The sequence below is a fragment of the Neoarius graeffei genome, chromosome 26 (assembly GCF_027579695.1).
Source record: "Neoarius graeffei isolate fNeoGra1 chromosome 26, fNeoGra1.pri, whole genome shotgun sequence".
NCBI lineage: Eukaryota > Metazoa > Chordata > Actinopteri > Siluriformes > Ariidae > Neoarius > Neoarius graeffei.
In genome coordinates, this window is record NC_083594.1 from 54356017 (window position 1) to 54381703 (window position 25687).

A 25687-nucleotide genomic window follows, 5' to 3' on the forward strand; every position below is an offset into this window, starting at 1 on the left:
ATATGTAATATTGGATCATTTTCCTCAATAAATAAATGACCAAGTCTAATATTTTTGTCTCATTTGTTTAACTGGGTTCTCTTTATCTACTTTTAGGACTTGTGTGAAAATCTGATGATGTTTTAGGTCATATTTATGCAGAAATATAGAAAATTCTAAAGGGTTCACAAACTTTGAAGCACCACTGTAGGATCTTATACACTAGACACAAGCTTGAAAAAAGTCTAAAATGTTCAAAACTTAATAAATGATGTTTCTCTAGAATATTGCAATGGTGGTGCTGAAGAGGTTTTTTATCAAGAATTTTTATAGCTTGTTTAAATAGTGATTGTAGCGGTCTAATGGTAGATACATTGGCCTGCCCCCAACAGATGATACAATATGAAATGTGTGAAAAAATTAGAGCATGCATAAATGTTTTGGCTACATCCATAGGAAGCAATGATCTTATATGTCTAAAATTTGCCAAATTATATTTAATTGTTGTTGTCAATTTTTTAATATGCTTTTTGAAGTTGAGATTAGAGTCCAGTGTAACACCAAGATATTTGAATTCGGTAACTATGTCAATGGATTTATGTCTAATTTTAATGTTGGCAGTTGGAGTCTGCCCCTTAGTTTTACAGAAGAACATGCCCTTTGTCTTACTGATGTTCAGAGTAAGACAGGACTGCTCAAGCCACTCAGACACACCTTGCATAGCATTGGTTAATTTCTCTGCTGCTACCAAAGCATTTTTACCATGTACATACAAGACTGTGTCATCTGCATACAGTTGTACATCAACTCCTTTACAGTGTTGTGGAAGGTCATTGATGTATAAACTAAAAAGAAGAGGTCCCAACACAGATCCTTGGGGCACGCCCATTGTATTTCTTGCATAACTAGAAAATGTATCTTTGACTCTGACACACTGCACCCTATTTGAAACATATGAGGAAAGCCATGTCAATGTTTGTGTTGAAAAATTAAAGTAAGAAAGCTTGGAAATGAGAACATTATGATTAACAGCATCAAAGGCTTTACGTAAGTCTAAGAATACAGCACCAACAACCACCTTTTTCAAGCTGTGCTCTGATTTTTTCAGTAAAATGTAAAACAGCTGTTTTGGTAGAGTAGTTCTCTCTGAAACCAAATTGCATATTGTTTAGACCAGGGTTACAGGTATTTAGGTGTGTTGTTAGCTGCTCTATAACTACCTTCTCTGCAACCTTTGAGAGTACTGGTAGTAAATTTATCGGCCTATAATTATTTGGTTCATAGCAATCTCCAGACTTGAAAATGGGTGTAATTACTGCATGCTTCCAGCTATCAGGAAAGCGACTTTGTGTTATTGAGAGATTGATTAAATGTGTGATTGGGAGTGTTCGAGTGTTCAGATGTTTCTTAATAAGCATGCTATCCATAAGAAAAGCATCTTTACTTTTAGAACTTTTTAAGGAACCAATAATCTTTTTAATGCGTGCTTCATCAATGATGTTCAAACTAAAGCCCTGGTCATTTTCAGTGTGTAGGCCTAATATAAGCTTCATGTCATTTTTCTTAAAACGATTGCCTAACTCATAGACAGACTCAACAAAAAATGAATTAAAAATGTTTGCAATTGAAATATTATCTTTTATTATCTTGCCCTGAGATTTGAGTTGTATATCTTCTGTGTGATGTCCTTCTCGCCCTATGAGGCTACTGATATTTTTCCAAATTTCTTTATTTCCTTTAGCCTCATTTATTACCTGAATATAAAAACGTGACTTTGCTAATCTCATTTCATTAACCACTTTATTCCGCAAACCTTTATAAATTAAAATATCTGTATCTCTTTTAGATTTAATGGCTTTTTTTAAGGCTAGATCTCTATGCTTCATCATTTGCCACAAGGTGTCACTAAACCAGGGGAGGGTTACTCTCTTTCTCTGTTTTCTCTTTACTGTAGCTACCGAGCCAGATACTCCTGTGAAACCCGCAACTAAGAAAAGTAAGCGCGTGGAAACAGAAATGCCGGCTACGACTAACGTTAACACTGAAAGTAATATGGACATTTTAGCTGCTATCCGTGAACTGTCTGTTAAGCACGATGCAACGTTTCAAAAGATTTCCACAATTGAAAAAACGACTCATGATACCTCAAGAGAAATAGAAAGCCTCTCTGTTACGGTGAAACAACTCGTGGTAGATGTGGCAGAGAATAAGAAAGAACTGCATCGAATGGACAAAGAGGTTCATGCTTTGAAAATGGAAAATCGCAACCTAAAAACTGCACTGGATGAATCCCGCCGTTACGGCTGGAAATGGTTTTTGAAACTTCATGGTCTAAAGAAGTCTGACGGTGAGAGCGTGAGAAGGAGAGCTATAGACATCCTTCAGCAGGTGGCACCGGACGTGTGTGATCATTTACAAGCAGGAGTCGACATTGTCCACCGTCTCGGACCAAAGCAAGAAGGGAAGAATCGATCCATAATCATCCTCTTCACAGTTCGGCGAGTTCGAGACGCAGTCTGGAATGCTGCGAGGAAATCTAAATATCTTCAGTCTAAACAGCTGTCTATCACGGAGCCCCTTTCTGCAGAGGACAGCGCAGCGAGGGAAAAGCTTTGGCCCTTGGTTAAGAAGGCTCGTGAAGAGGGCAAGAAAGCATCTTTCAAGAGATCATTTGCCCTCATCGATGGGAAGAAGTACAACTTCTCAGATGTCTAGCCTAATAAAGAAGGGGGAAGGAAGAAGGGGAGAAGGAAAAAAAGAAAAGAAGGGAGGAAAGAAAAGAAGAAAAAAAGAGAAAAAATGCTATTTTTACATGCCAACCTGAGTCTTGTTTCCATACAGGCTATGTACCGGTAGCTCAGCTGCGATTTTTATTTTTATTTAGCTTCTTTTTCTCCCTCATAAGGAATCAATGGGCTCCAAAGCTGACTCAAAAAATCTATAGCCTATACACATTTTTCCCTTTCTCAGTTTTTTAACATGTTTTTCTTCTCATTAACTACATTGACTGAATTTAAGAGATTTAAAGGGTAATGCCCATGTTCAGTTCTGACAGTATCCCTTTTGAATAGCCTAATTTTTTCATCGGCCAATGTCTTTTTTTCACTGAACTCTAAAGGGAATTTTATAAGTACGGTAGGTGACACAACAAGTGTTTAAAGATAAGAGTATTTTCATTTGACTTTATATTTAGCCTAGGTTTGTAAGGGTAACTTGCATCCCTCTGTGTTCTTAAATAGAGGTCCTGTATATTTTCACACTGTTAGCCTAAAAGTTGCTAAGTTGTCATCCACCTCTCCTTGGTAGGTGAGTTTGTAGTAAGTTTCTTTGCAAGTTCTGGGTAAGTGTTAATTGTAAGTGTTAATTGTTTTCTTTACGGATTATGTTTTTAAGTCTTTGCCTATTTTGTCTTTAAATGTGAGAGGAATGTGTGATAATGTGAAGAGGAAAGCTTTATTTTTATTTTGTAAAAGAAGCGAGGCAGACATTGTTTTGCTCCAAGAGACTCACTCAACTGAGCTGGATGTTAAGTTATGGAGATCTCAGTGGCGGAGTACTGTATATTATAGCCATGGATGCAATCATAGACATATAAACATAGACGCCGCCTTCTGCGTAGAATCATACGTCATCCTCGCCACTGTATTGGATGTGGCAAAGTGGAGATTCTTCAACCGTCTCTGGTATAGCGTCTAGACAGTAGCCGAGAATAAAGATGCCTCATTCATGTGCTGCGTTTAACTGTACCAACAGGTTTACCGTCCAAACGAGATCACATGGGATTACCTTTCACAGGTGAGACTGGAAAAATACTTTTCATTGTATTTGGTCATTATAACGTAATTTTACAAACAGATTTTTCTGACTTTGTGGCTAATACCGTATGAAGTCTCGCGCATAATAGCCGCTCGGTGAAACCTGTCTCCAAACAATGAAGTATTTCCTTCGTAACTACGCTGATTGTTGTTAGTTGCTTAGCTAACTTTTCATATACTATGTAGGTTTCCCAAAAATAAAGCCATGAAAAAGCAGTGGGAGACAGCTGTGCGACGGGAAGGGTTTTCTGCTACTCCGTCATCCATGCTCTGCAGTGAACACTTCAGAACGGAGGATTTGGACAGAACAGGTGAGACAGTCAGGATCAGAGAGGGAGCTGTTCCTTCAGTCTTCAGTTTCCCAGCTCATCTCCACCGGGGAGGTGTAGAGTTATAAGCAGTGAGAATTAGAGAATACAGTGCCACACTATGATGAACGTTTTTGAACGTATGATGAATGTTTTTAACCTTTCTGAATGTGAAGGAATCAGTGATGTATTTTGTTTTGGTATGACGTTAGAACCTGGCCGAACTCAGTTTGGCGCTCATTCAGCTCACTTTATTCAGCGAGAGCAGGTCTGTGTGGTGACTCAATAAATAAAACAGTACATTTTTATTTTCATTCACTATTTCCAGTTTTTCCACTATTTCCATCATTTATCATATTCAGTCTTGTAGGTTGGTCATTGTGGCCTCAGGTTTTGGTAGCTTGCTACGGTTTGCTGACTGATTAGCTTACCTGAGCTATCTATCGTGGATCTGTCGCTAGTTTGCAGTGTACAGGGTATTTCGCACACTATTTATAACCATCACATTAAAAGTTATATGTGTTGTTTTGATGCCTGTTTGTTTCCCAAATATATACGTGTGTGTCTTAATGGGTGAATAAAAGGCATCGAGTTAAATATTATTGTAGAAAGGGGCTTTATGAAGTTCAGTCCATTTACTTGCATTGGTTTACGGGGAAGATTTGCCACATCCAATATGGCAGACACTCTGACGTATCCCAGCAACGGGCCACCAGCTCAATGCGGCGTCTATGTTTATATGTCTATGGGTGCAATAATTCAGCAGGGGTTGCTATACTTTTACATAGATTTAAAGGGGAAGTATTAGAGACAGTGAAATCTTCTGAAGGTAGATGGGTGATGATTGTTGTTAAACAAGAAAATGGCCTTTTTATTTTATGCAATATATATGGCTATAATTTACACTCTTCTAACAAAACGTTATTTAATCAAATATTGAATAGTGCCAAATTACTACTTGGAAAATATGTTGATTCATATATTATCTTTGGAGGTGACTTTAATGAATGTGTGGACCCTAGTGTTGACAGATTCCCCCCCCCCAAATCGAGTCAAGGTCCTCTTATAAATAATTTGATTTTAGCTTTATGTTCTGATCTCTCCTTAGTAGACACTTGGCAATTCTTTAATCCTGATTCATTGGACTTCACCTGGTCAAACAAAAACTCAACACTTAAATCGAGAATTGATCTTTTTCTAGTTTCCCAATCAGCCATAAACTTTGTTAAAGACATCTCACATTCTTTTGCACCACTGTCTGATCACAAATTGATAACTATTAAATTAGGAGGTCAACAGGATTATCCACAATTACAAGGTTATTGGAAAATAAATAACTTATTAAAAGATGAAACATTTAACAATAGTATTAAACACCTGATATCTGAGATATTCCATGACCTAAGTGAGGGGTGTAAACAAAAATGGGAGTTTTTCAAGTACAAGGCAAGACATGTTGCTATCAAGAAATCCAAAATGATCAAAGCCTCTAAACGTCAATTTGAAGCAAACTTACTCAATAGAATAGATGAACTGTCTAGGGAAAATATTACAGAAGAAGAAAAAATAGAAAAGAAAAATCTTAGCTTGCAACTTGACAATTTTTATATAGACTTGGCAAAGGGGGCCTTTATTAGATCAAGGGCCAAATGGCTTGAGGAGGGCGAGAAGAATTCTAGTTATTTTTTCTCTAGAGAAAAGAAATGGACAAAGAAAAGCCTTGACCTCTCTCAATATCAATGGCACCATATCAAATGATCCTTCTTCAATCTCAAGTTTTGTTGAAACCTTTTAAAAAATTTGTATTCTTCCAAATTTAACTCAAGCAACTGTAGCAGATTCATTGAAAAGATAAGAAACAATATCCCTGTTATCAATAATGCTTACAAAGAAGTTTGTGATACAAATGTAACTATTGCTGAAGTAAAGAAAGCCCTTAATTCTATGAAAAAAGGAAAGTCTCCTGGTAGTGATGGGCCTTCAACTGAATTCTGTCAACATTTTTGGGAATATATTCAGGGTCCCCTACTTTGTATGTATAATGAATGTCTGGAACAAAGGGAGATGACGACTACTATGAAACAAGCAATAATCTCACTTATACCTAAACCGGATAAAGATTCGCTATGTATTGACAATTGGCGCCCAATCTCATTATTAACAATTGACTATAAAATATTAGCTTTAGTTTACGCAAATAAACTCAAAACAGGTCTCTAAGATATCATATCAGAAATTCAATCTGGTTTTATGAAAAAACGACATATAGCAAATAAGGTAATACTGGTGCTTGATTTGCTAGACTATGCCGATGCTGTGCCTTCACAAGCTCTTATCCTTTTCTTAGATTTTTACAAGGCCTTTGATACTATTGAACACTCATTTCTTTTGGAGACTCTCAGGTTATTTGGTTTTGGTGATCCTTTCATTAAGGTTATTGAGATGCTTTACAAAGATATAAATAGTTCCGTAATAATTAACCAAAATACAACCAACAGATTTGAGGTCAATCGTGGAATCAGGCAGGGATGCCCAATTTCCCCCTTCTTATTTCTGTTGGTCACGGAATTATTATCATTAAGTATAGTTAGTGATTTAATATAAGAGGCATAAATATTTTTGATAGAGAAATTAAAATTTCGCAATTGGCAGACGACACTATATTGTTTTTACAGGATAAAAATCAACTATCTGTTGCCTTAACATTGGTTGAACAGTTCTCCAAGGCCTCAGGTCTCAATTTGAATGTTTCAAAATGTGAAATCTTACCCTTACATTCATGTAATGATAGTCATAAACAATATCCCAGTGAAACACACTATTAAATACTTAGGAATTTATATAACGAAGGATATAATAGAGAGGCAAAAATTAAATTTCACGTCTAAAATGGTAAAATTAAAAAGTATCTTTAACTCTTGGTTACAGAGAGACCGGAGTATATTTGGCAGAACTCTCTTAACTAAGGCAGATGGACTATCACATTTTGTGTATCCTGCCCTCTCATTATTTATTAATGATAAAACTCTAAAAGAGATTAATAAAATCTTTCTTGACTTTGTTTGGAAAAATAAACCCCATAAACTTAAGAAAGAGGTACTTTCAGACTGCAAAGCCCAGGGAGGTTTAGATTTTTTGGATTTCACAGATACTGTTAACTCATTTAGAGTTGGCTGGATCAGGAGATGTCTGTTAAATTCCAACTCTTTATGGTTTTTCATTCCAAGTTACATATTTAACCAAACTGTTGGCCTTTCTTTTATTTTAAAATGTAATTATCTTCCCTCCAAACTACCCCTCAAGCTATCTAAATTTCACCAGAACTTTTCACCTCATAAAACACTTATCTGGAACAATGCTGATATTATAATTAAAAACAAATCCATATTTTTCTCTAAATGGTATGATCATGGTATTTGCAATGTTTTCTCTTTATTTGACAGATCTGGTGCAGTTTTGACTTATGAACAATTTCTGTCACATCATAACTTCCCTGTCCCGTTTAGGGAATTTAGCTCACTTATAAAGGCTATTCCGAAAGGATTAATCCAACTGATAAAATATCATCTATCTTTTGTAGAAGATGATATAATACAACATAAGCTCATTTTGAATGGGATAGATATAATGGACAGAAAGTTTAGTAATAAACATATTCGCAAGGTCCTTCAGGTTAAAAATAGAATTACACCAAGGGGCAAATTCTATTGGCAATCTGTGGTTCAGGACATTAACTGGCATAAAGCTTGGCTTTTACCTAGTAAATACTGTATCACAAATAAAATTAAGGAAGTTCACTTCAGAATTCTTCATAAGATATATTTAGTGAATGTTAGCATAGCTAAATATGCAGATATCAGCGCTATTTGTTCATTTTGTGGTGATGAGGATGAAACATTGCAACGCCTCTTTTTTGACTGTCAGGAGACCACATTGTTTATCAGTAACTTAACCCACTGATGCAAAACATGGGTCAAAAGTGACGCGGCTGAGTTTTTATCTTCTATATCTCTGCAATAAATTAATTCCATCATTCAGTATTCAAGGTATTCCTCAATTAACTTGTTTTTGATCATCATACATCCTTATTTTATTTATCCTTTCTTACTTTTTGAATAAAACCCCTTTTTGTATCACTACCCTTCTAATGCACAACATGGGCCAAAAACGACCTGCATTCATTTTCCAGGTTATTTCATGTATGGCTGAGTGTTTCTATGATCTACTTTTGAAATAAATTCATTTTGTCATTTTTCAAATACAAAAACACATACATATACAAATACATATTTTGTCACTTTTCCAAATATGGGACGGCACGGTGGTGTAGTGGTTAGCGCTGTCGCCTCACAGCAAGAAGGTCCGGGTTCGAGCCCCGCGGCCGGCGAGGGCCTTTCTGTGCGGAGTTTGCATGTTCTCCCCGTGTCCGCGTGGGTTTCCTCCGGGTGCTCCGGTTTCCCCCACAGTCCAAAGACATGCAGGTTAGGTTAACTGGTGACTCTAAATTGAGCGTAGGTGTGAATGTGAGTGTGAATGGTTGTCTGTGTCTATGTGTCAGCCCTGTGATGACCTGGCGACTTGTCCAGGGTGTACCCCGCCTTTCGCCCGTAGTCAGCTGGGATAGGATCCAGCTCGCCTGCGACCCTGTAGAACAGGATAAAGCGGCTACAGATAATGAGATGAGATGAGACTTTTCCAAATATGCAGTAAATATCTTGTTTTTGTTTAGCACAAATCATCATTTTTATTTTTCCTTTCTTAAGTTATGAACAAGCACAGCTTTTGTAATTCTACATCAAGTTTACACACACGGGTCAGAACCGACCCGCATGCATTTACTCCAGCGTTTGGTGGGAACTGTGAATTGTGCTTGTGTCAGACATTTCACAGCTCAGCACAGCGCCCTTTGCCCATCTAATACATGCAAGGAATGTTTTTCAATTGTTCTAACATTACCTTAGAAAAAAATTGATGATGTTTAGGTTCCCTTGAGAGTGAGTAGATTACTTGTCAGAAAGTTACAGTAATTACTATTAGCTACTGAGCTGTCGACATATTCTACTTTAGTTAGCTAATTTTATTGTAGTTGGCTTAGCTAACGACATAGTTAATAAATAAATAACTGGCCCCATTCACTGCTAAAGTAATTACTTGAAGGAAATTATTATTATAGTATTAAGACATTTAATTTTAAATCACACTTGGATGACCCATGTGTAGTAATATAAAAAGTATTTTTGTTCATAAAGTAGGAAAGAAAAAATTAAATTAATGATTTGTGGTAATTAAAAACAAGATATTTAAAGAATACTTGGAATATTCAATCATAAAATAAATTGATTTCAAAAGATAGAGCGAAGAAAAACTCAGTCAGCATGAAATAACCTGGAAAATGAATGCGGGTCATTTTTGACCCATGTTGTGCATTAGAAGGGGTGTGCATATGTTTTGCATCAAAGGGTTAAACAGGCATCTCTTTAACTCTTCCTACTCCCTTACTATAAAAGATTTTTTGTTTTATTATGAAAACCCCAATAATAGCTCACTGGAATATGTTGTAAACATCTTTATTTAGCATTCTAATTTTTTTCTCCATAAACAAAAATGGCAAATGGTACAACCTGTGCCTTCTGTGCCTTCAAGGCAGAAATATAGACTTGCTCCTCAGTTCTCTTCGAGTGGTTAAAGACAATCAAAAGAATGACAGACTTTTAAGTGTCCTTCACACAGTATGGAAAGAATGATTGTTCCCTTCCTCTCACTGTATTGTGTAGTATTATATAATGGGATATAGTATGTATATGTATTACTTATTGTGTTTAATTTATTCTATTTATTTTTTCCCTTAGATTATTATTTATTGTTTTTCTTTTGTTGCTGTCTGTTTGTCTATGCCTAGTTATTTGTGTCAGTGTCATTGTTGTAATTACTGTTATTGCATAAATAAATTTAAAAAAAATCCTTTTCTCCCTCTTTTCATCACAGATTAATTGGGTCGAAGCCTTAATTGGATTCTGCACTCTCATAAACACCTCAACTCTCTTATTGCTCAGGGTTTATTTCCAGCTGTCTTCTGGTTCAGAGCCAGAGATTCCTGGATCATTTCACTAAAGATGGCGAATGAGTTTCAGAAGGACTTTGGCTTCTACTGCCACCTTCTGGTGGTGAAGAATAAGGACGTGTCAAATGGAATAAAAGATTTGCACCTTCATTCTGCACTTTTACTCATACAGTCCTGATCTAGGGCACATACAGTGTATCTACAGGGACATATTTATCTGGAAATGCATTAACCTGTGTACCACACTTCATCTACTGCTGCTGGGGAAAAAAAACAATACAACACATTTTCCTGATGGATAAACACACACACACACACACACACACACACACTAGCAGTGAAAAGTTTGGACACACCTTCTTCTAATTCAATGTTTTTTCTTTATTTTATTAATTAAAAGACACTTCTTCATGTCTTTAAGTAATGATGGATGTCGTTTCTCTTTACTTAGTTGTTCAGTTCTTGATATTATATGGATTACTGCAGTTGTGGTGTGGAACAGGGCGATTCATTTTCAGGTATTTTTTATTATTTACTGATTACTGTTTGATCTCAAGCGCATTAAGAAACAAGAAACTCGTCCACTAATTAACTTTTGATGAGACACAGCTGTTAATTGAAAAGCAGTCAGGTGACTCCCTCATGAAGCTGGTTAAGATAATGCTGAGTGTACAAAGAGTCATCAAGGGGAACGCTGGATACTTTGAAGAATCTAAAACATCAAACATATTTTGTTTTTTACACTTTTTTGTTTACCACATAATTCCATCCATGTTCCAGAGGTCATTTCATAGTTTTGATGTCTTCAGTTTTGTTCTACAAGAATAGAAAAATAAACAATATAAATAAAATAGAAAACAATAAAGAAAACACCTGTGAATGAGTAGAGTAGGGGTGTACAAATTTTTTATTGGTACTGTGTGTGTGTGTGTGTGTATATATATATATATATATATATTGTGTGTGTGTGTGTATACACAGTGGTATGCAAAAGTTTGGGCACCCCTGGTCAAACTCGCTGTTACTGTGAAGAGTTAAGCAAGTTGAAGATGAAATGATCTCCAAAAGACATGAAGTTAAAGATGACTCATTCCCTTTATATTTTAAGCAAAAACAATTTTTTTATTTTCATCTTTTACATTTTAAAATGACTAAAAAGGAAAAGGGCCCGAAGCAAAAGTTTGGGCACCCTGCATGGTTAGTACCTAGTCACACCCCCTTTGGCAAGTATCACAGCTCGTAAACACTTTTTGTAGCCGGCTAATAATCTTTCAGTTCTTACCTGGGGGATTTTCACACATTCATCCTTGCAAAAGGCTTCCAGTTCTACAAGTTTCTTGGGCTGTCTTGCATGCACTGCTCTTTTGAGATCTATCCACAGATTTTCAATGATGTTTAGGTCAGGGGACTGTGAGGGCCCGGGCAAAACCTTCAGCTTGGGCCTCTTGAGGTATTCCATTGTAGATTTTGAGGTGTGTTTTGGATCATCGTCTTATTGTAGGACCCGTCCTCTTTTTAACTTCAACTTTTTTACAGATGGTGTGATGTTTGCTTCCAGAATTTGCTGGTATTTATTCAAATCCATGCTTCCCTCGACCAGTGAAATGTGCCCTGTGCCACTGGCTGCAACACAACCCCAAAGCATGATGGATCCACACCCATGCTTCAGAGTTGGAGAGGTGTTCTTTTCCTGGAATTTGGCACCCTTTTCTCTCCAAACATACCTTTGCGCATTGTGGCCAAAAAGTTCTATTTTGATTTCATCAGTCCACAGAATTTGTTTCCAAAATGCATCAGGCTTATTTAGATGTTCATTTTCAAACTTCAGACGCTGAATTTTGTGGCTAGGATGCAAGAACAGTTTTCTTCTGATGACTCTTCCATGAAGGTCATACTTGTTCAGGTGTCGCTGCATAGTAGAACAGTGCACCACCACTAAATCTGTCTTTTTTTTTTTAAAGACATTTTTGGGCCTTTTCCACCTTTATTGGATAGGACAGTGTAGAGACAGGAAATGAGCGGGAGAGAGACGGGGAGAGATTGGGAAATGACCTCAGGTCAGAATCGAACCCAGGTCCCCGGATTTATGGTATGGCACCTTATCCACCTGAGCCATGACACCCCCCGCTAAATCTTTCTGAAGGTCTTTTGCAGTCAAACAGGGGTTTTTATTTGCCTTTCTAGCAATCCAACGAGCAGTTCTTTCAGAAAGTTTTCTTCATCTTCCAGACCTCACCTTGATCTCCACTGTTTCTGTTACCTGCCATTTCCTAATAACATTACAATCTGAGGAAACAGCCACCTGAAAACACTTTGCTACGTTCTTGTAGCCTTCTCCTGCTCTGAGAGCATCAATTATTTTATTATTCAGAATGCGAGGGAGTTGCTTAGAGGAGCCCATGGCTGTTGATTTTAGGGACAAGTTTGAGGAGTCAGAGAATTTATACAGCTTTGAAATCTGCATCATCTGACCTTTCCTAACGAAGAATTTGAACAAGCCACAGCTCAATAAGCTAATTAAGGTCTGGAACCTTGGTAAAAGTTGCCTGAGAACTCAAATGTATTGGGGTGCCCAAACTTTCGCATGATGTTCCTTTTCTTTTTTCACTCTCCAATTGTACAAAACAAAAATAATACACAAATCTTGCAGAAAACACTGAAAATGTGTCATCTTTACCTTTATGCCTTTTGGTGATCAGTTCATCTTCTGCTCACTTAACTATTCACAGTAACAGACATTTTCAGTAAGGGTGCCCAAACTTTTGCATGCCACTGTGTATACACACACACACACACACACAGAGTGAGAGAGCACTGTTCAAAAGTCTTGTTCACCCTATTTTTTTTGTACAAACTTTGCTATTGATTTTTACTTTCTAACTTCAACATTATAGTCTGTAATAAAACATTTTATTTCATCCCTTCAGACATAATGTGTACAATTGTACACATGAAGTTCCATAGCATTTTTCCTTGTGTCCGAAGGGGATAATTTCCAAACTTTCAAACCAAATAAATGTAACAAAAACTTGTTTCTCTGTCAGTAAAGAAAGCAGCGTATAATATAAGAGACACTTTTCACAAAAACACATCACAAAGGCTGCTGGGTTTTGGTGCAAAATGAAGAAGCAAGTGTGACAGTCAAAGTGTGCAGAAGAACTGTGGCTGGTTCTGCAAGATCTCATTATCTGTAGCCGCTTTATCCTGTTCTACAGGGTCGCAGGCAAGCTGGAGCCTATCCCAGCTGACTACAGGCGAAAGGCGGGGTTCACCCTGGACAAGTCGCCAGGTCATCACAGGGCTGACACATAGACACAGACAACCATTCACACTCACATTCACACCTACAGTCAATTTAGAGTCACCAGTTAACCTAACCTGCATGTCTTTGGACTGTGGGGGAAACCGGAGCACCCGGAGGAAACCCACACGGACACGGGGAGAACATGCAAACTCTGCACAGAAAGGCCCTCGCCGGCCCCGGGGCTCGAACCCAGGACCTTCTTGCTGTGAGGCGACAGCGCTAACCACTACACCACCGTGCTGCCCGGTTCTGCAAGATGCTCAGGAAAACCTACAGATCATTTCCACATAAAACTGACCTCACTGGACCTGAGACGGATTTTTTTTTAAAGCAAAGTGTCATGACACCAAATATTGACTTTGTTTAATTTATTACTGTTTACTGCACTGGATAGTATTTTTCAATGGAGAAATTTAATTTAATTTCCTTACCTTTTGAAGAAAAGATCTATCTATCTATCTATCTATCTATCTATCTATCAGATCAGTATTTGATTGCCCATGTGTAATTCACTCACAAGAAAATCTCTTGGTAGTTTCTTACACATTATAATTTGCTACAATTAAGTGCAAAATAATTGTTGTAATCTGCACTTCATTATAATAATTAATTTATTATTTCATCCTGATAAATGAGAAAGATACTGACCCAAACCCCATTCCATTCATTCATTCTCATCTCATCTCATCTCATTATCTCTAGCCGCTTTATCCTTCTACAGGGTCGCAGGCAAGCTGGAGCCTATCCCAGCTGACTACGGGCGAAAGGCGGGGTACACCCTGGACAAGTCGCCAGGTCATCACAGGGCTGACACATAGACACAGACAACCATTCACACTCACATTCACACCTACGGTCAATTTAGAGTCACCAGTTAACCTAACCTGCATGTCTTTGGACTGTGGGGGAAACCGGAGCACCCGGAGGAAACCCACGCGGACACGGGGAGAACATGCAAACTCTGCACAGAAAGGCCCTCGCCGGCCCCGGGGCTCGAACCCAGGACCTTCTTGCTGTGAGGCGACAGCGCTAACCACTACACCACCGTGCTGCCCGGTTCTGCAAGATGCTCAGGAAAACCTACAGATCATTTCCACATAAAACTGACCTCACTGGACCTGAGACGGATTTTTTTTTAAAGCAAAGTGTCATGACACCAAATATTGACTTTGTTTAATTTATTACTGTTTACTGCACTGGATAGTATTTTTCAATGGAGAAATTTAATTTAATTTCCTTACCTTTTGAAGAAAAGATCTATCTATCTATCTATCTATCTATCTATCTATCTATCTATCTATCTATCTATCTATCTATCTATCTATCTATCTATCAGATCAGTATTTGATTGCCCATGTGTAATTCACTCACAAGAAAATCTCTTGGTAGTTTCTTACACATTATAATTTGCTACAATTAAGTGCAAAATAATTGTTGTAATCTGCACTTCATTATAATAATTAATTTATTATTTCATCCTGATAAATGAGAAAGATACTGACCCAAACCCCATTCCATTCATTCATTCATTTTATTTATTTATTGTGGACTTTCACAACTTCATACCTCAAGAAGTGTCATTTCCATGATGGAGTTTGAGGAGACTCGGTGGGCGGAGCTCCCTGATATGATGTCCATTTGAGCATCCAGAGGAACTGAACAAACAGTGGGACTGGAACTCTACAGAGGTATAAATCCTCACACGGCATAACAGTGATAATCATTTTAAAAAAGAAGCTCAGTCTGAGGTGAGGCCACAGCATCACACTGTGTGTGTGAGCCTGAACAACATGCTGCCTCACACTTGCAGAGTAAACAGCTGTGATTTTAATCCTGAGTTCTGACAGCAGGAACACACCCTCAGGCTCTGAACACATACAATTAAACTCATTACCAGCTGCATCATGACCATGGACACTGAACTCTGGAGTAAACCCACGCTATCATTACTGCCAAACCTGACAGGAGGAACTGCTGGAGAACGTCCAGGGAAAGCTGCACATTTACAGTTTACATTCAGTTCCATTCTTTATGAAATTAATATGGGTTTTATTGAACTGGGCACGTTTTAGAGGGTTTATTTTGTTTTGAATAAGCGTGTTTCAGAGTGTTATTTTTTATTGATTTGGTTATTAAGAAGAAGCCTTTATTTGTCACATGCACACTCAAGCACAGTGAAATTCCTCCTTTAATCCAGCTGAAGCAGTGGACACACACACACACACACACACACATATGCACACACAAATGAGCAATGAGCACAGAGACATACCCAGAGCAGTGGGCAGCTATGCTACAGTGCCCAGGGAGCAGTTGTGGGTTCGGTTACTTGTTCAAGGGCACTTCAGCCCAACCTCAGCCCATGTTATCCTAACCTGCATGTCTTTGGACTGTGGGAGAAACCAGAGCACCCGGAGGAAACCCACACAGACACGGGGAGAACATGCAAACTCCACACAGAAAGGTCCTCGTCGGCCACTGGGCTTGAACCCAGAACCTTCTTGCTGTGAGGCGACAGTGCTAACCACTACACCACCTTGTCGCCATATTACTTACAGATATATATTTTTTTAAAACTTCAGGAACTAAAAAACAAGTCTAAATGATGTTAATTTTAATCTAGCTGTGCTTTTAATAAAAAGAGTGGAAAGTTATGAAATAATTAGATTAATATGATGTTACATTGTGAATAAATTAATGATGGTACACATACATGTGATGGTGTATGGACAGGACTGGCAGGAGGATAAATTTATTCTATTTTACAAAAAATTATGACATGGTCCTTATTATTATTATTATTATTATTATTATTATTATTATTATTATTATAACTGCACCAGTACCTCCTTTTAAATTAGACCTGTGTTTTCTCTCTTTTTCTCCCCCCCCCCCCCCCACCCCTCTCTCTGTCTATCCCTCTGAGTTACAGGTCAATCCTGAGATCGAGATGCTGAACCTCTTCTGCTCCTCGGACCTGCCTGATCCATCCTGATGCCCTACGTCTGGCTGAAGTCTCATCACATCGCTCCTGTGGAGGACGGCCCCATATGGACAGTTGAAAGTCACACCTAGAAGATGCTCTGGACTCTTACAGTAATGCTTACACTGTAAAAAAAAATCTTGTCAAATTTACAGTGAAAAACTGGCAGCTGTGGTTGCCATTTTTTCACCGTAAAAAATACAGTGACAGTGTATATGGCTTTACGGTAAGGTATATCAACACTTGTAAAAACAACAGTTTGAAAATGTTCAATTTTACAGGTATTCAATGTACAATAATCAATACATAACTGTTAATTTTACGGATATTCATTGTACAATAAACAATGATTCAAAATGATGGTTACAAGCAATGATCTACTAGACAGATATATTTTTTTTAGAATTTTTTTGGGGGCTTTTTTCACCTTTATTGGATAGGACAGTGCAGAGACAGGAAATAAGCTGGAGAGAGAGACGGGGAGGGATCAGGAAATGACCTCAGGTCGGAATCGAACCCGGGTTCCCGGATTCATGGTATGCCGCCTTAGTTGACTGAGCCACGACGGTGGGCGGTTTTTTTTTAATTTTTTTAACAGGGCAATGATGTAATTTTAACTATCACATTCTGTTTTAGTATTACAGTTTGTCTGTGTTTAAACTACAACAATTTGTAAATTCTACAAAAAAATATGATCAATTCAACATATTCTTACTGTTAAATTAACAGTGGTATTTGGTTAGGAGTTTTACAGTATATTGATGTAAATTACACACTGCTTCATTGTTTTTGTATTTACAGTTTTTATATGTCATGATTTTACATAAATTCACTGTTAATTCTACGGACATTTTTTACAGTGTGGCTGACGACTACAGTTGACTTGCTAACTTTAGGACTGCAGTTGTCATGAACAGTTTTGCACTCAAGTTTCCATCAATGAAGAGTTTATAACATCAACAAAACTGACTTCATGTTAAAACTGTTAAAAGTGTTATAATCACCCAAATGAGGATGGGTTCCCTTTTGAGTCTGGTTCTTCTCGAGGTTTCTTCCTCATGCCGTCTGAGGGAGTTTTTCCTCTCCGTCACCACAGACTTCATCATCGGGGATAAAATTAGCTCATGTTTAAAGTCATTAAAATTCTGTAAAGCTGCTTTGCGACATCTATTGTTAAAAGCGCTATAGAAATAAATTTGTCTTGACAACTTTAAACTCTCTTGCACACTCACACAATATTTAAATGCCTTGTTTTTATTGTATCTCCATCCATCCATCCATCCATCCGTTGTACAAATACACTACCGTTCAAAAGTTTGGGGTCACTTTGAAATTTCCGTATTTTTGAAAGAAAAGCACTGTTCTTTTCAATGAACATGACTTTAAACTAATCAGAAATCCACTCTATACATTGCTAATGTGGTAAATGACTATTCTAGCTGCAAATGTGTGGTTTTTGGTGCAATATCTCCATAGGTGTATAGAGGCCCATTTCCAGCAACTCTCACTCCAGTGTTCTAATGGTACAATGTGTTTGCTCATTGCCTCAGAAGGCTAATGGATGATTAGAAAACCCTTGTACAATCATGTTAGCACAGCTGAAAACAGTTGAGCTCTTTAGAGAAGCTATAAAACTGACCTTCCTTTGAGCAGATTGAGTTTCTGGAGCATCACATTTGTGGGGTCGATTAAATGCTCAAAATGGCCAGAAAAATGTCTTGACTATATTTTCTATTCATTTTACAACTTATGGTGGTAAATAAAAGTGTGACTTTTCATGGAAAACACAAAATTGTCTGGGTGACCCCAAACTTTTGAACGGTAGTGTAAGTATTCCTCTCTCTCTCTCTCTCTCTCTCTCTCTCTCTCTCTCTTCTGGAATCCCTGAATCACTTTTAATGGAACCCTCTATACGCATTACATACTGAAAAATACTAATTAAAGGTAGGGAAAATAATAGCACCCCAGACACAAGGAGAGGCCCCTCCCCCCAGACTGGTGATAATGTCTGGGTGTAAAAGTTCCATTCAAAGTGTAGGATATTAAATGATGCGCAGTGGCGCAGTTTACAGGGTGATTGGTCTGAAAAACAGTCACTCCGAGAGAGAGAGAGAGAGAGAGAGAGAGAGAGACCCCGCGCGGATGCAGGCGGTAAAAGCGGCTCCCGCCCCGGGTCCGAGCTTCTCTCTGACATTTCTGCAGGAGGAAGCAGCAGCAGTGAGATTTCTGTTTCACAGTGCGCATTACAGCATGGCAGGATGAATCTGCTTCACACAGAGAGAGAGAGAGAGAGAGAGAGAGACAGACAGACAGACAGAGAGACGGTATTAACCGGAAAGCGCGCGCCGCAGTGGGAAAAATGATAATGCCAATAATGTGATCAGAGCTGAAGGCAGAGCTCGGACAGCATCCAGAGGACATGAGGCTGGAGGGAGCAGAAATGTGGATGTCACGTCGTTCCTCTGCTCTTTAACACCGGAAACTCGGTTTTATTGGAATAGATTCCTGCGCAACGATGAGTATTAACGGGGAAATAAAGCCGCGCGTGCTCATTGGGATTAACGGGCGAGCGCGCGCGTGTGGACCAGCCGGAGGTTCGGATTGAAACCGGACCCTCAGGTCGCCTTCAGCAAACTCGGGTTCAGGAGGACCAGAGTAATGACTGGCACGGGTTATAATATTACAACACCGTGTCTGTTCTTTTCAGAAAGACCTCATGAATATGAAATGAGCATTTTAATATTATAATGATGCCATCAGCTGATGCAGCATCATTTCAGACTCAGTGTAGAACATGAACATAATGGCACCGTAGAGCTGCTTTAGAAAAACACACACACACACACACACACGCACATTATTTACAGAGCAATGTGTGCACAAGGTCGAGGATGCCGGATTGCGTCAGTGTCGGTGGCCGGTACTGCAGGTGCGGTGTGATGGCGCACGCGCACGGACCCGATCAGCGCCTCTGTCTGTTCTAACGGGACACCGGAGATGGAGGCGGCGGCCGCGGGCCACTCCACCGAGCCGCCTGTGTTAAAGCCGGACTCCAAAGCGACCGGCGGTGACGGTGACACGGAGGCTGCCGCAGCGCGAGGAGGAGCGTGCGAACCGAGCACGAGCCTCCAGCAGCAACCGGCGGACTGTCGGAGTTCGGCCAGGCGCAGGTTCATCCGCACCAACCTGTGGTTCTCAGAGTCGGATGATCACGGAGTGGAGACGCCGGAATGCGGCGACAGCATCAGCACCGGGACCGGGGTGAGCCGTCCCGTCGGGAACGCGCGCAGAAGTCGGTACCGAAAGAGCTCGAGCGCAGGGAGCCCGGTGCGGACCGAAAGCTGCACAGACGCACCGGGACAGAGAAGCGAGGCCGAGCAGAAGCAGGACCCCGCCGCCGCGAGCGCCGCCGGGAAGGACGAGCAGGTGCACGCGGAGGAGGAAGAGGATGAAGAAGAGGAAGCCGGGATGACGGCGGTGAGCACCTCACCCAGCGGCCGCTTCCTCAAGTTCGACGTGGAGCTCGGAAGAGGCTCGTTTAAGACCGTGTACAAGGGCCTGGACACCGAGACCTGGGTGGAGGTGGCGTGGTGTGAGCTCCAGGTGAGAGACAGACAGACAGACAGAGAGAGATTAAAATCCAGTTATCATTAAAAAAAAAAAAGTAGTCCATGACGTCATATCAATAAGAGGTTTTTTTTTTTTTTTAAGGGTTAAAGATAATTTAAAAAAAAGTCAGCGCAAGTTTACATGATGGGAACCATGGGTAAGAAAAAATAAAATGGGAAAAAAACTCACCCTGATTTTTAAATAAATAAATACAATTAAGAAAATAAATAACTCAAGTTGACAAAATATTGCTCCATAAATCTGAGGAATACAAACAGCCCAGAAGATCCGTCTGTGAGTCGCCTTTATTGTGCGTTTTGGTGCAACAATGAATTAAAAAAAAAAACACTGTGAGATCACTGGACATGATGTGATCAGTTCTGGTCTTTATAAAATCATCAACAGGAACATTTTCAAAACTCAACATTCAGAAGGTTCTTTCAGGAACCAAAAGATGGTTCTTGTCCAGGCCAAGTGAAGATCAGATGAGATCAGACTTTATTGTGATTGTGGTTATAAAACAAAACTTAGTTTGGTCGAGTCGGAGAAAACAGCAGCAATAAAAAGAATGGAAATAAAATACAAGATAAAGTAACGAGGAGGGGACAAAACTGCTCTGGAGAGCTGTGTGAGCTCCTGAAAGGGTGCAGCACAAAAGCAAACACACACACACACACACACACACACACACACGCACCAGTGAAATATGATGAGACAGGGTTATATCAAGGGTAAATATGTGGGACTGTTATTGATCTGAACTAGGAAAACACACACACACACACACACACACACACACACACAATATGTCCTGTCTTGTCCACTCTCAGTGATTACACTTTGCTTATACTGTGTATTGTTTGATTTTCTGTCAAGTTCGAGCATCAACTCTTTCCCTCGTTCAAATACTCCGTACTGTTTGGAAAGGGATTTGATCAAATGCTAGTTTTTGTACTTAGTGAACAAAATAGTGAACTTAGTAAACAAGTCTGCAGTTACACATTAAGTTATAAGCCAGTGTCTGAGCTGCTAAATCAGACTTCATCGCTGAAGAGTTAAAAAACTTGAATGAATGAATAAGCAAACACAACTTTCTTCTGCCGTGCACTCTAAAAAATAATGGGGCCAGTACTGGTTCTTCAGGGCGATGCCATAGAAGAACCTTTTTCAGGGCTTCAAAGAACCGTTCATGCAACAGTTCTTTAAAGAACTATTTAAACCATTTGTCTGAGCAGTGAAGACAGATTTGTGTAAACATAGCCTATGTACATTGACCAGCAAATGGTAAGAGAATGCCAGGCTCTGAAGAACCATTTCCAATGTGAAGAACCTTTTGCATAATGTAATGGTTCATCACAGAGTTTTGACTCTCCATGGAACCATCCAGAGATTTAAAGAACCACTGAAGCACCTTTATTTTTTAGAGTGTGATTAATACATCAGCGTGGTTAATATCCTAATTTCTGTGTTTATCCTGTCATATATGTTTGTTCTCTTTTGCATGATGAGAGAATCTATTGTGTCTCAAGGCTTTAAAAATAATTTTCTGATAAACGCAGGCCTGTGTGTACCATCACAGTGATATGCAGAGGTGCTTTAAGGTCAACGATTACTGCGTGAACAGCGACGTTTGTGATGCTGTGGTGCATGAAATACGCTGGAGATGTAAATGTGTGTGTGCCGTTGACACGTCTTACTCACAATGGTCATTCAGACCGAGTCAGCGCTGAAAGATGATTATTCACACTGAGAGCTGCTGGATATTTATTTTTACCCCCAGGACTCTGAGAAGAGAAGAAACCAGCACATGTATCTCTCACCTTGCTCAATCTCTACAAGACTCCACTTCCCATAAATCCCTGCACCATCTAAGCGCAGGTTTTGTTTAAACGTATGAGAGGAGCTGAGCCCGTTCATGGCGTCGTCAGATGTTCAGCGTGTTCCTCTGATCACATGATCTCATGCAGCAGCTGGTTCAGCCGAGGTCAACGTTTTGTTCTCGAGCAACAAAAGATGTCCATGTGACTGCATGTTAATGAGGACCAACTATTATGTTTCCCTACCTCTGGAAGCGTTTACGTCTTTTTCGCAACGCTGGCACATTTTCTTTGACACACACAGAGGTCAAGGTGCTGGATGTCGAGCACTGGATTTTTCACACAAAAAAAACCCCTTACAGGGTCACGGTGCAGGTTACTGATAGTGTCGAGGCAACCTTCAGTAAAACCTCAGCTCGAACTGGAGCACCAAAAAAAAAAAAAAAACCACAGTATACACCTGTCTTCAAAAATAATCTCAGGAACTCGTCCACAACAGCTTAATATTTTTCTCCACAGATTTGCTTAATGGCGTCCTCACGTGTGATCTGTGCTCAGACATCCCTCAGGTTACTGTCACACGCTGGCAGGAAGCCGACAGGAACATGATTGAAGGTGTGGCACTCAGTGGTGATTTTAGCATTTCTCTCTTTCAGTATCTCATCTCATCTCATTATCTGTAGCCGCTTTATCCTGTTCTACAGGGTCGCAGGCAAGCTGGAGCCTATCCCAGCTGACTACGGGCGAAAGGCGGGGTATATTGTCCATTATTTAATTTTTTTAAATAAAAAATTATCCAGGAAAAACTAATTGTAAAAAATATTTTTAAAAATAGCTTGTGATGAATAAATGCATTATTTATTCCAGTTGTAATGCAGACTGTTTAGGGATATTGTTCCTCCATTTTACTTTCATCCGGCTGAAACGTGAGACCCTGGGTCACCCTGGGACCAAGCTGTCATTGGTCAATGGCTGTTTAGGGGTGGGGTTTAGCGAAGGACTTTATCATTAGAAATATGATGCTAAGTCGGCTTTTCCAGTCTCACACAAGCCCAACATAGTATGTAGTAGCTCTGTGTGTGTGTGTGTGTGTGTGTGTGTGTGTGTGTGTGTGTGTGTGTGTGTGTGTGTGTGTGTGTGTTTGCTGTGAGTATTGATCTGCATATTAGCCTCCTGAGAAGAATACTGAGTGTTTCCACAGATACCGTCTCCTCTGGACTGGAGGGAGGGGAAGGGATGACACACACACACACACACACACACACAGGGATAGTGAGAGAGAAAGAGAGAGAGAGAAGGGAGGAGGCATCTAGGGTGTGTGCTGTCCATCTCTCAGTCCTGTTTAAATCCAATAATCCACAACACACAGCGTCTTATAGCTGAGCTGCTATGATTCTCTTTTTCACTTGTGGCAAATGTCTGAACTGTGTGTCACTTTATTACCGATCTGCACTATTATTATCCCACATACAGGTTGGACTCTGATCCAGTCCAATCTCTGCCTTCGTCTTGTTCTTGGAAGGCAGGATGACTTCGCAAATTAGAGTCTCTGGAGCAGAGCTTTCGCTCAGAGGAGATTACATTACGTCCAGTGCAGTGTGTGTGTGTGTGTGTGTGTGTGTGTGTGTGTGTGTGTGTGTGTGTGTGTGAATATTTGATGAAAACCTTGTGCATAAGTAATTTGTGATTATTTGTGCTGAGATTATTTCATCACCGAGAATAAAGTGTCTTAAACAGGTGACTGATTCCATCTGCACTTCGTTCACTTTGGAACTGTTTCTATTCACTTGAGTTCAGGTGCATGATGGGATTGGAGTGTAATGAAGTTGCTTCCATAGACGCAGTGTTGCGTCGGTTTGAATCGGACCCTGGTGTCGTCTCCCCCTGGGGGCACTTCTTTAAGCAAATGGGAACAGATCGTTGACTCTCAGGTCCGAATGTGTTCCAGTGAAGTGCTCTGGGTTCTGTTCTAAACTACTTGAGTGTCCACTTGGTTTGAGAAAGCAGTTCTAGTCTGAATTTGACCCAACTGCAGGATCTGCAGGATGTAAACCAAATACATTCTGGGCTTTTTTTTTTTTTGGGGGGGGGGGGGGGGGGAGTCTGCAATAGAAGCAATGAACCAATAAACAACAAAGTAAATTAAACCCTGGACATGATACAAAATGTTGTGATTTTAATCGCACCGCGCTGTTCAACCAACCTTTTTGGCTTTTTTTTTAATCCATGTGCAGAGTGAAAATAAAACAAACCAAAGACCAAACAAACCTACAATTTCAACATTGGACCACTGCAGAACAGACATTATTTGGGCGGTGGGTGGGTGAATCATTTTCTGTACTGCAGCGATGATGACAGGGTGGTGTGTGTTCGGTACCCGCAAGAGTGCATCAAGTGCAACCTCACTGCTCGAATGGATGTCGTCCACTTTAAGATAATCACAGGTCACATGTCTATACTGTGGTTTTGTGAGACACTGTACAATATAAATGTGTGTGTGTGTGTGTGTGTGTGTATTTTTAGTGAAGGACTTACGGGCATGTTCTTTATTCCACTTGTCTGGAGTCTTTGGTGATGAGATTTGATTTGACGGCTCAGTGTGTGTGTGTGTGTGTGTGTGTGTGTGTGTGTGTGTGTGTATATGTCTGCTTTAATTGTCTGCTTTGGTCCAGAAGATTTTATGGCACGTGACCAAGCGGAAAGCCCAAGACTTGCAGATCTGCGAGATAAAGCTCACTGCAGAGACAGAAAAATATGCTGAATTAAGCTCCAGGATCTGGAGAGAGAGAGAGAGAGAGAGAGAGAGATCAAGGGCATTAACATAAGTAGTGCACACACACACACACACACACACACCATCATCGCTTTGAAGCTTCATCTGGAATTTAATGTAGTCTAATTTTAACTGTGCAGATAGAATCGACATTATCAAAGCAGCTCGACAGAAACCCAGGTGTCGGTGTAATGAGGGACCTGAATGAGCAAACAACAGGAACAGAACAGTGTTTATGATTCTAGCAGCAGCTCTGAGCTACAAATCTCCCGTAGCAAAGTAAGATTATCCTTTAAAGGCAGGGTAAGTAATTTATTTTAGATTTGTTTTTTTAGAGATCTTGACATTCTCTCTCCATCCCAGCAACAACAATGAACAAGAAAAGAAAGAAAGAAAGAAAGAAAGAAAGAAAGAAAGAAAGAAAGAAAGAAAGAAAGAAAGCACAACTTTATTCATCACACACTTGTGAAATTCCTCTCTGCATTTAATCCATCTGAAGCAGTGAACACACACATGTACACACACGTGAGCAATGAGCACACACACACATACCTAGAGCAGCGGGCAGCCATGCTAACAGCACCCAGGGAGCAGTTGGGAGTTAGGGGCCTCGCTCAAGGGCACCCAGCCCAAGGCTGTCCCATTAGGAGAGGACATATCCCCCCCGGCCCCCACATGAAACTCCACTCCAATCCTGTGTCCGAAATCGCTCACTCGTTCACTACTCCCTACTCACTATATAGGGAATTACTATATAGAGGACTATACAGTGAGCTCATTGGTTAAATGAAAAAACGCTTTCGGACACTAGTCCATCGCGCTGGTATTTACGTCATTACTGTTGCACAATTCAAACATGCCAGATCAGTCGGCTGGTGGGTTTTCAAAATAATAAATACGTGCATGTGTTTTTGTGATAAATCCATATTATACTGAGCGCATTTCCCACATTAATCAATACAAAGTACCTGCAGCTTTCAGTTCTTTTTAAATCAAGCCTGAATACTTTCTTCTTTGCTGCTGCTTTTTATTAAATCA

The 25687-nt window shown here is 39.7% G+C and overlaps 1 protein-coding gene across 1 annotated transcript in view; it reads left to right on the top strand.

Annotated features, from left to right (window-relative positions):
- The first annotated feature begins 19447 nt into the window (after positions 1 to 19447).
- The window catches only part of wnk2 (WNK lysine deficient protein kinase 2), a 48881-nt gene continuing 42641 nt past the window's right edge, over positions 19448 to 25687 (top strand). Inside the window, exon 1 of the mRNA XM_060910731.1 lies at positions 19448 to 20053. Within this exon, the coding sequence (XP_060766714.1) occupies positions 19448 to 20053 (606 nt within the window). The remainder of the gene's footprint in view (positions 20054 to 25687) is intronic.